General features: G+C 63.3%; 2 protein-coding genes and 3 non-coding genes across 5 annotated transcripts; all 5 read left to right on the forward strand.

Moving 5' to 3' along the window:
* The first annotated feature begins 42 nt into the window (after window positions 1-42).
* Window positions 43-127, forward strand: LM26Cs1H3.18. The gene has a single exon (XR_002460627.1). It is a non-coding gene; the product is annotated as an H/ACA-like snoRNA (small nucleolar RNA).
* A 29-nt stretch (window positions 128-156) lies between these two features.
* LM26Cs1H4.18 lies at window positions 157-224 on the forward strand. The gene has a single exon (XR_002460773.1). It is a non-coding gene; the product is annotated as an H/ACA-like snoRNA (small nucleolar RNA).
* Window positions 225-235: 11 nt separating this feature from the next.
* Window positions 236-316, forward strand: LM26Cs1H5.18. Its single transcript, XR_002460755.1, has one exon. It is a non-coding gene; the product is annotated as an H/ACA-like snoRNA (small nucleolar RNA).
* A 422-nt stretch (window positions 317-738) lies between these two features.
* On the forward strand, window positions 739-1,728 carry LMJF_26_1785 (hypothetical protein; the record flags this gene model as incomplete). Its single annotated transcript, XM_003721758.1, has 1 exon — window positions 739-1,728. The coding sequence occupies one exon, from the start codon at window positions 739-741 to the stop codon at window positions 1,726-1,728; it is 990 nt and encodes a 329-aa protein (XP_003721806.1).
* A 1,108-nt stretch (window positions 1,729-2,836) lies between these two features.
* On the forward strand, window positions 2,837-11,137 carry LMJF_26_1790 (conserved hypothetical protein; the record flags this gene model as incomplete). Its single annotated transcript, XM_001684133.1, has 1 exon — window positions 2,837-11,137. One exon carries the CDS (start codon window positions 2,837-2,839, stop codon window positions 11,135-11,137), a length of 8,301 nt encoding a protein of 2,766 aa, XP_001684185.1.

Below are 11,137 nucleotides of genomic sequence, written 5' to 3' on the forward strand. Positions count from 1 at the left end.
CGCTGCTGCCGCTGCTGCGCGTGCGTGTGCGCTGCGCCAGTCCACCTTCCTCCCAGCCGCACGTGGTGTCGGCTGCGGCTGCCCACTGCTGTGTGCGTGCGCGTGGCTTGAAGGGTGGCCGAGAGATGCGAGCGCGCGTGTGTGCGTGTGGATGGGAACCAGGAGTAGCACCGTTGCGGAACAGGACCCATTGATCTATCGGCGGACTTGCTCTTGGGAGACGTGCGGTGCTGTGCCCGCCGCGCATTCAAGGTCCCTTGGCGGCGATTATATACGCTCGATGCTGCTTCACAGGATACCCAGCGTGGCCAGAGCTGCTGCGGCGACCCGGCGTGTGTGGTGAGGGTTTTTTTCGGGCGTTGTGAAGCTTCTGGCTAGGTTATGAACTTAGTATGGTCTTGTGTCCAAGGGTTGCATTAGCTGCTGCCGTACGGATGTGGCGTATGCGTCGCATGGTCCATCTTCTGCTATGCCGTCCAACCTCTGTGTTTCTCCTCCTGATTTCGTTTTATCGCGTCGTTGGTTGTCGCGTTGGGGTCCGGTGCGGTCTTTTTATGCGTATGCCGACCTCACACGCGCTGCTTCGTGCTTTGATGAATTACCAACACACTCGCTGAAACATTCCCGCGTCTTGGCGGGTTTTTGTCGTCACCACCTTTCTACCAGCGTGCAGTAGTGCCGCAACAATTCCATCAAAGAGTCTCTCGGTGACAGGCAAGGCGCGCAGGGTTATTCGTGATGAGCCGTCGCCAGAATGGCGGGTCGAAGTCTGCCAACCCAGAGCAGCAGCTGCGTCAGGAGGCGGCCATCTTTCTATCCCCTGAGGTGGAGGACGAGTTAGCTCAAATCCTGCAGCGGCGTGAGAGTATCGAGAGGGCGCTGCAGCGTATGGACGTGGAGGTGTATGACTTAGAGACCGCATTCCTGAAGCATTGCGTGTCGCATGGCGGCTCACTCTTCGACGGATTCGGCCTGGAGCGCCGCGATAATGCGCACCGCAACCCTGTGGCCGTCCTCACCCCACTCGCGACCTCTTCATCGTCGATTGGAGGAGGAGGCTGTGCGATTGCGCCACTCGGCACGGAGGCCATTTCAGGCTTCTCGCCAAGCTCTCCGGTGCTCTCCACTGTCGCCAACGGCGAGCACGCGCGCACTTATCGTGTCCTTTCCAGCCTTTTCGGTGCCGGTGGGGCTAGTGGAGGAGGCAACGGCGGCGCAGCTGCAGATCTGGCTGTCGCCTCGCACTCTCCGACGTCACTGAAAGCCGTTGGCAGCGTTGCACCACCTTCCACAGCCGCGGCCGTCTTTCAGGTCGGCAGCAAAGGGTCGACGGCACCCGCGTTTCACTACCGCATTCACTTTTTCAGCCCCAGCGAGCGTGTGTTCTCAGCGTGTTCTGTCGGGGCGCTGAGTCGAGTGGAGATTGCCAAGTCGACCCTTGCCGGATCGAGGGGTGCGTCGACCTCCTCGACGTGGTCGACAACCGCTGCTGCAGGAGGGCGCGGCAGAGGCTTGGGAAAACGCGGCCGTTTTAGTAGTGGCGAGGATGAGCTCAGAGGCGGCAGGAATGGTACCGCATCGCTCTCGAGCGCGTTGGACAGGCATTCCAATGCGCCACCGTCGCGGCGACATCAACGATACGCGAAGGAAGAAGATGATGTCGATGATGACGGTGCTGCAGAGAACGGCAGCGACGATCGTCGCCGTCGACGTCGTCAGACCGAGTAGCCGACAGGCGGCCTTTAAGACATACTCTCTCTATATCAAGATCTATGAAGAGGGGCGTATTTTGTTGTTATGGTCGACGCAAGGCCTCTTCACGGCTGTACGAGGCGTTGGCCAGCGACAGCAAATGCAAGGGCAATTCTCTGCGTCAGCTGCAACGACAGCAGCGCACAAAAGGTGGCTGCACATCCAAGTGCTTGTTTGTCTATCTGTCTCTATGTAACACGCATACGCCCATTTCTTGCTCACCGCCCCCCTCCCCCTGCTTGGCTCTGCATGACATTAAGCGGGCAGGCGGCGACTCCACTCAAACGCAAGCCGGCAGACATGCCCCCCTCCTCCCGCGTGCCTTGGGGGCCAACCGGTATATTCAGGGACACCGCCGGGCCTTTGTTTGACGACAAGATGCGGTCACCAGCGATGATGCCCGCAATGCCGTGCTCCACCTGCAACCTTCATGCATCGCATCCCCCCGTTCTTTCTGTACGCTGCGCGTCTGTCGCACTGACGTTCACACGAACGCGCATCTTGAAACCGCTCACCATCACCACCCCTCACCCCCTCCTCAAGCCCACGCCAGATCGTACTAGCACGTGGCGCGCACTGATCTCACCTGTTTCTATTTGTAATTGTGCTCATTATCGTCTGCCGCCCCTGTGTGAGTAAGCGCTACAGCCGCAGAGGCGGATAAGAAGGGGGTGGCATTCAGCCAGAGGGCTTTGTGCACACACACACACACACACACAGCGGCAGAGGGCAGAGCCATCCGCGTATGGAAGCGGCGAGAGCGGGAAAGGACGCCACGAAAGCCGACAGAGCGAGGGAGCGATAAGAGATCTGCACTAAACGTTAAGCAAACCTACCCCTCTCCCCTCTCTGCCGTGCCTCCCGCCGCCGCCCTCCTTTTGTGTCTTCTCTGCCGGCTTGTTTGAAATTTTTTTTTGAGTTTTGCCGCGTGTTTGCCTTGTCCCTCTCTCTCTTCTTCCGGCCTTCTTCCTCCGTTGCCCAGTGCGTTGAGCGACGAAGCGCTGGAAGCGAACACAGTCCATCGCGTCTCCTTGTCTTCTACCCCCTCAGCGCTGGAGAAGCAATCACGGCACGGTGCGGCAAGATGACGTCACCGCTCGCCTCACAGCTACAACGGCTGCAGCAGCGCCCCGATGGGAGCCAGCACCGGCTCGCCAAGTCGTTTCTCTTCAGCACACAGGACGCACAGAGTTTCTCTCGGGAGCAAATTCATCAGCTGGCGTTGAACGGCCTGCAAGCGTTGACAGCGATAGACAATCGGTTCCACCCTTTCATCCAGGACCTCTTTGACGTGAAGCGTGTGCGCCAAGAGCGCTCGATGCTGACGACAACGGAGGACTCCACGCTGCGCGTCCGCCTCGAGCAGTTTCTCACGTTCCTCAGTCCCCATCTCTTTCTTACTGCGGCGCAACAGGTGTTCGAGTTCCTGGTGCGGGTTTACGAGGTGCACATCTACGACGTCGCATCCGTACTGCGCGCCTTCCTGCCGTACCACGATCACAACATCTTTGCCCGCGCACTGCTACTGCTCGACCTGCGTGACACGGGCTTCGACTTCCTCGCTACAAACCAGTTGCACGGTGCTCCACTGCTGCGGGAACACCTCGTGCTTGCATGTGCCGAGAGTCGTAAAGCCGTCAGGCTGGTCTGCCTTACGGTCGCCATGCCGTTTCGGTACGAGATCCGCCATCATGCCGCCAATGCCCTCTTCGCCAGCGTTGTGACGCAGCTGACGACGCACAAGGACGCTGAGGCGCTCTGGCGCACGTTTCTGCCGTTTGTGCTCGAGCTGCTCTCTGGCGCCGTTTCGGGCGCAGAGGCTGGCACAGAGGAGTCGAAGCGTGCACGGCAGAGCGACAACGCACGCGGCGGGAGCAGCCGCGTATCGATGGAGTCTGTGGCCACTGCCCTCGTCGTGCTGGCTGCCTGGTCGGCCCACGTGCGCTTCTCCAAAGCCATGCTGATCACCATGCTAAAGCCGATCTTTCGCTACACCACGGCAGCAGCCTTCGCAGCGACGAGCGAGGGTCATCATGGCGCTGGCGTATCCTACCTGCCGGTGCGCGACCTGCTTGCTCTGCTGGAGATCGTGCTAGCGACACAGCACCACGCGCTCTCGGACGTGTCCGTGGCACCGCTCCTTCAGACGCTCTTGACGTTACCGTGGCGCACCTTAGCTTCGCAGCTCCCATTTGCGGAGATGACGGTGATGATGGCAGGCCCCAACGGTGCACCGACAGCGTCGCCGCGCCACAGCGCTCTTCTAGCCACGCTGCTGCAGACTGCGCTGGAGCGCCTGAGTAGCGTCTCTGAGGCGCGCCTGCTTCCCTCTGACGTTGTCGAATTCCTGACATGCGCGGCGGAGGACTTGCCTCTCTCCAACTATATGGTCACGCGCTACCTGCGCGTGCTCATGACCGCAGAGGCTGGCACAAGCCCGGCAGGTGCCGTGGGCGACACACCGGCACGGGCGGCGGAGGGGGCGAGCAACCAATCGCTGTACTACCGTCTGGCAGCGGCGCTGGAGCGGCGCTACGCCATCGTCTTCGACGGCGTGCTATCGGAAGTGCTTCTGCACCCCGAGACGACGGCGGCGGCTACCGCGTTTCTCGCCCGTCACTTCCGCGGCACGCGGTACGGCATGGTCGAGGTAGGCAGCGCGCTCTCTGGGGCTACTGAGACACTGCCTTTGTTTGCGTGCCTGCTCCACCCCGTGGCGGAAGTGCGCGCGCTGGCTGCCAAGACGCTTCAGGGTATGCCCACAGCGCAGCTGATAAGTGACGCCAGCACGGCCAGCGGCAGTGGTCAATCCCTCGTCGATCTGCTGGCGCACGTCATCTCCTATGAGCGCAACTGCACTGCGGCCGAGGCTTTTGTGGCCACCGCTGCTGCGGTGATAGAGCGGCTGGCTGCTCGGTGGTCTAGCGAGAAGTCAATGGGGCGCGACGAGCTTGGCTGCCGTGCTGCGTGCCAACTGGTGCGCTCCGTCTACTCCATGGTGCTGGCGTGGTCGCCTTCAGTGGCCTCTGCCGCTTCGGCAAGCGTGGCAACACGGGTTGAGGCGCAGCGCCGCGTGGTGCTGCCGCTCGTGACCACTCTCCTGCGGCCGGCTCTACTGACATGGACGAGAGGTGCCAGCGCCGTGACGTCGGATGCACAGGACTTTCGCACATCAGTGCTCTACCATGCGACTCTCCTGTACGCGCAGTGGGCTGGGACACCCTCGGCAGCCATGCAGACCCCAGGCGAAGATGTCGCCATGGCTACGCAGGTGGTCGGGGGGCTGGTGGCGACGTTGGAGGCCGGCTGCGGAGGCCCAGACGCTGTGGCCCTGCTTTTCCGCGCCCGCTCCGCATCCAACAAGAAGCAGGGCAAGAAGACGGTGAGGAACGGCAGTAGTGGCGAGAAGGAGCGACAACGGGTTGGCCGCCGCTGTATCGCCGCAGCCGAGTCCGACTCCGACGACAAGGAACAGCAGCAATCGCAGGCGGGCAGCAGTGGCCGCAGTGGCTGCATCGCGACCGGCACGCGCATTGCGTGCTTCACCGACCTCATTCAGTGTGATGCCCTACTTGACGCCATCCGCACCGAGGCACAGCGGCGTCTACCCGATGCCTTCGCTGCCGCGCGCACGGCGGTGCGTGAGGGCGCTACAGACCTTTCCAGCGCTGCAGCCTGTGAGGTGGAGGTTGCCGTTGCTCTCGCCGCCGCAGTGCTGCCGGCAATCGGAACCGAGAAGCCCGCCAACGTACTCGAGACGGTGTCTGCTGTCATGACTTTCCTGCATGGCGGCGACGCGGCAAACGACGCTGCAGCCTCGGAGACTGCCATGGCCAGCAGCGCCACCTCCGCTGCAGCCGACAGGGGGTATCTAGACATGGTTTACGCGACTTTGCTGGACAACAGCAGCGGACGACGCGTTGCTCAGGCGGGCCGTGGAACGGTGGACGTCTCCACTGCAGCTCGTGAGCAGCTGTACGAAGTTCCTCTCGTTGCAAGGGTTGGGGCCGTGCTGCGTGCGGCGCTCACGCGGGTACTGGCGCGTGCGGCTACGGCGGCCGCTGCTTCCGTGAGCTCGTTGACGTCGCTCGTGCTGCAGCTTTGCCAAGGCCTCGGCTTCGTGGGCGCTGCGCTGCCGAGTATCGCGGCGCAGCCAGACGTCTTGGCGCCAGCGTATCTCGAGCTCATCAGCAGCATGAATGCCGTGACAACGACGGCAGAGGCGACAAGCGGCGCCGCCGCTGCGTTGCGCCAGGTTGACTGGTACGCGCTGGTAGCGGACGCCGTGTTTAGCGCAGCAGGGCAGAGCGAGGTGAACGACGCCCCGTACGCGAAACCGATGACCCTCGCCGCTCTTGCGCTTGTGCTCTTCCTCCCGCTCCGCGCCCCATCTACGCAACGCCTGGCGCAGCTGCGCGCGCTGCAGGATGCAGTGGTCACGGCCGGCGCACAGCACGACAGTGCCTGCGGAGGCGCGAACGGACGAACGGGAGAGCAGGTGATTCTTGCCGCCGCCATGCAGCTGCAGCAAGGTACCTCCTCGTCCACATCGTCGTCAGCGTGCTCTGTGACGGCGCTGAGCTGCCTGATCGAGTGCATGGCTGTGGAGGAGCGCCAGTATCAGCTGACCCCTAGCGCTGCCGCACTCGTCTGCTCGCTGCTGAATATGAAGAATGGCACAGACGGCGGTGCACAGGCGTACGTTGTGCCGGTTGGATGGGCGCACCGCGTCGTTCGGTACTTCTTCCGCAGCCACAACAGTCATGGCGGCGGGCGTGCGCGTGCTGGCTCTTCCGCTGCTGCTGCGTTGTTGCCTGCTGAAATCACACCACAGCAGGTCTGCCTGATCGAGGCTATGCTGCCGCGTGTTGAGGGAATCCTCACCAGCATTGAAAGCGTCGACGCATCTTCGTCGTCCTCGACCCGCACCGTCACCGCGGATGCGGCCGACCTGGTCGACGCCGTTTGCAGCCGACTGCAGCTCTGGGGAAGTGCGAGCGCGAAGGAAGACGCCGTCGCCAACAATGCTTCCGTGAGGTTGGTTGAGCTGCTTCTGAAGCACCCGTACGTGCACGTGCACCACGGCGGCGGTGCTCGGCCCGTGTACCGCTACGCGCTAGCCGCCCTGGTTGTCGGGCTGAGCTACGGTTTGGAGGACCGCCAGTCGACGCAGTCGACCATCTTCAAGTCAAGGAAGTCGGCCTCCACGGCAGCGTCTCGCAAGGGCGAATACGCATTGTCGGCTGAGTACCAGCGACTGGTAGCGGCGCGGCTGCAGCCGGTGGTGCTGCATGCGATAGACGTCATTGGCACGGATGTGGCCCTGGCGTGCATGGGAACGCTGGGCGGGTACGAGTATTTCTTTCTGCCTCTCGTTGCCACTGTCGAGAGCGCGACGGCCTCTGCTGCTGGGCATCCGCCCGTGACATCGAAGGCAAAGGCCGCCCGTGGCCGCCCATCGCAGGCGATGAGCACTGACCGTGAGACCGCAAGCGAAGCTGTTGCCGTGCTGCTAAAGCGTGTGCACGAGATGCTCGAGACCCTGGCGCCGTCGACCGCCGCGGCCGCTGACGAGACGCTGTCGGCGAAGCACAATGGAGTAACCGAGCTTGCGGCGGAGGGGGAGGATTGCGCGGCATCCGCGTTGGAGGCGCGCTGGCGACCGCCGGCGTCGGCAGCCGTCGCAAACCCGCTAACTTTTGCAGACGCACGGCGTGTGCTGCGTCTGCCGTCTGTGTGCGCCGCTGCTGCCGGAGGCACCGGCAAATGGCCCCTCGGTGCGCTAAGCCACGAGAGCCTGCGCCTCCTCCGCACACTGCTTCGCGTGCTGCCCACCATCGCCATGGACGAGGAGGAGGACGGCGAGAGCGTCTTTGCGTTGGTGATAGAGTGCGTTGAGTTGTACCCGCTTCAAGGAATGGAGGTGCTGCTGCGTCACGCGGCTTCCTCGGCCGCCTCAGATGAAGTGGCGATGCTGCCGCGCGTCAAGCAGCTGCGTCTCGGTGCTCGCGGCTCGTTGCAAGTTGAAGGGGTGCTGCGGTTTGTGGAAACCCTCGTGCATGTGTGCACGGATCAGACTCAGCTGCTGTCGGAGAAGGTGACAGACGGCGCCCATCGCATCAAGAGCCTGCTGCTGCGCGAGATGATGGTGCTGATGGCGCGCATACTCGTAGATGACCGTTCGGAAGACAACAGCGCTGAGAAGGATGAGGAGGCATCTGCTGCTTCTCCGAGGCGTGCGGAGGCCGATACCGAAGCGGCAGAGCGGCGCCAAGGCGAGCTGCACTTTCACGTGGACACGATTGCCGGTCTCCTGCGGGCGACAGCACCGCTTTTGAAGGCGCCGACCGCTGCCGCTGCTGCGGCAGTGACTGCCCGCTCGAGCATGGCGGAAAGCAGCACATACCTGCACATCCCGCTCGTCTCTCTCCTCATAAAGCTGGAGCCGTTCGACAACACGGAGGCGCTTGGCTTCCGCAGCGCGCGCGACGTATGCCAGGAAATCCTGTCGAACTTTGACGTACGCACGCAGGTGGAGTGCCTGGGGCAGCTGATGCGCCTTGTTGCCGACCCGGCGGCGCAGCTCAGCTCCGGCGCCAACGCGGGGGAAGATGGCGAGGAGCAGCAGCGACTGCAGCACCTCTTCCGCCGCATGGTGAAGCCGAATCAGGTCACCAACCGCCAGGAGGCGATCATGCATCTCGTCAATCTGACGGTGAAGTCTGACCTCTTCCTCGAGCCATTCCTCGCCTTGCAGCGTCACGCCCGCTCCAGCCAACCGAGCCGCGCTGCAGAGAGACGACGCCAGCAGCAGCAGCAGCAGCGCAGCGAAAGGAGCACCGGGGCCGACAAGGCGGATGAGAAGGCGAGCGACGCTGACGAGGAGGCCGAGGAGCAGGCTGAGGGCGCGGTGCAGCGCGAGGACGGTGGCTGCATGGGGCTGCTCGTGAGTGCGCTGGAGCTCTTTGCGCGCTACCACGACCTGCACGAGACGACGCGCAGTGGCGCTGCATCGGAGTCTGCGGATGCGGAGGCGGAGGCGTACACATCCTTGCTGGAGCTGCTTGCAGGCAACACACTCGCGTGTGTCCTGGCCGGCATCAACGAGCCGACTTTTGTAGTTTGCCAGCAGCGCCTGCTCGAGGACGAGCGGGCAGCACTGCGCAAGATTGGACTGGAGGTGCTGCTAGATCGCTTGCACCACTCCTTGCCGACGCTGGAGAATGTCGTGTCTGATGAAGAGATGGAGGCGCATCGCCGGCGTCTGCGCGACCCGCGGCAGCGCCTCTCTCTAGCTGATCTGGTGCGCATCAAGGCCCGCCCTCTCACCACGAAGCGGTCGATTCAGCTCTTCCCGCTGCTGGTGGCGGAGATCAAATCCAGCGTGGCTCAGTTCCACGCGGCAGCGCAGTCCGCCAACGCAGCAGGCGAGCTGCTCACCACGGCGCAACTCGGCATCGCGGCGGTGGAGGAGCTCATCCGCATTGTGAGCAGCGGTGGCAGCCTGCAGTCGGAGAAGACGTTGCTCAACGCCAACCGCAGCAAGCGTGTGACGGAGGCGGCCCTTGTGAAGCTGTTCGGCAACCGCAGCCGCGTCGCCGCGGTTCACGAGCTGGTCGACCTAATCTGCAATCACTGGATGCCGCTGCTGACACGCTGCGAAATGCGGCTGCGTTCTCGTGCAGAACAACCCGGCACGGATGGCGGCGCATACGACTCAACTGCCGCGTCACGCTCGGGTGCTGAAGAGAACGTGCTGGGCTGCATGACGTGCCTTGTGACGGCACTGGCGACGATCACGCAGGTGATGGGGACGGCCTTCGCATCGACGCACTGCCTCCACCTGCTGCACACGCTCGTGTCCGCCGGCGTGTACCAGGTTTTGGAGATGCCCGGCGTCGTGTCTCGCAGCGAGGCTGGGGCACTTCTTCGCCACAGTACTCTGTCCTCGATGATTCGCTGCTTCCCTGCGTGCTGGCAGATGGCCCAGCCGTACCTGCCCTCCATGCTCTTCCTCGTAACGCACCTGAGGAACGTGACGGACGCGGAGTCGCACTATCTCTCCGCAGAGATGCTGGCAGTGCTGGAGGCCGTGATGGAGCCGCAGCTGCTGCTGGACGCCGGCATAACGTGCCTGCAGGGCCTCCCGTACCTTAACGGGGCTGTTGTTCCGGCATCCGAGCAGCATCAGCTGGCGAACCTCGCCGCCGAGGCAGCCGCGTCTGCCAGCGAGCCCGGAAAGGCGAAGAAGGGCACCGTGCGTGTGCGGCAGATCCGAGCACAGGTGCACACGCACTCCTTCGCCCTTCTCTTTACCTGCTTCGAGCGCCGTGTCGAGAACATGAGCAAGGAGGAACTGCTGCACATGCGGACACTCACGGAGGGTACAACCCCTCAGCAGAACTTCTGGCTGGCCGCTTTCCAGTCGCTCGCGAGTGCGCCGTCGGCTCCGTCGAGCGAGGCGGTGATGCCAGTGCTACAGGCCTTCACCGTCTTCTTGCTGAAGTTCAAGGCGAAGCACAGCGTTCGGCTGCTGCGCATTGTGGCGGACTGGGCCTTTGCGGAGTCGAGCGGTGGCGTGGCGGGAGCGTCGCGCAAGCACGCAGCCGGCCCTGGTGACTCCGCCAACACCGCGGCGGAAGAGGAGCAGAATGGCCGCGGCCACGACGGCGCGGCGCAGTCGATCTCGCGCGTGACGCTTCAGTCCTGGATCGTCTTCTTCGCCCTCAGCAACCACCTGCTCGGTAAACTGGGCTCCATCCTCGACTTCGCCTTCCCCATCTTTCTCCCTCACGTCGTCACTGCCCTGCGCACGTACTGCGCAGCGACGGCAACGGCGTCCAAGGCGATGGACTCGCTTGTGGCTTTGGCACTCGAGGGCGCGCTGGAGTGTATGCGCAACATGGCGCTTGCTCAGACGCCAGGGCCCGATCACGACTACAGCATCCAGGTCGACGTCTATTTCGCAAAGGCGGATGTCTTCCCGGGTGTGATGCCGGCGTTGGTGCATCAGCTGCACAACCTGCACTACCTGGAGGACAGCCAGCGCGACTATCGCTTCCGCGTAGAGCACAACGTCATTCCGGCTATCCGTGCCTTCATGGCCTGCCTTGGATCCAGCAAGCTGCAGAGCAGGACCCAGGCCGAGGTGGTGCGTGCCCTGCGCCACCCCAGCCGCCACGTACGGCGCGAGGCGCTCATCTGTCTCGACGGCATCTACGCCGACGGTGGTGATGAGCTGGCGTCGCGGCTCATGGCGGAGATGCTGCCGACCGTCGTCGAGCTCACCGAGGACCGCGACGACGCTGTGGTTGAGGAGGCTCGTAAGCTCTGCAACAACCTCTCGCACATGACCGGGCAGGACGTCCTCTACGCGATGAGCTAA

Source organism: Leishmania major, chromosome 26 (assembly GCF_000002725.2).
Source record: "Leishmania major strain Friedlin complete genome, chromosome 26".
Taxonomy (NCBI): Eukaryota; Euglenozoa; class Kinetoplastea; order Trypanosomatida; family Trypanosomatidae; genus Leishmania; species Leishmania major.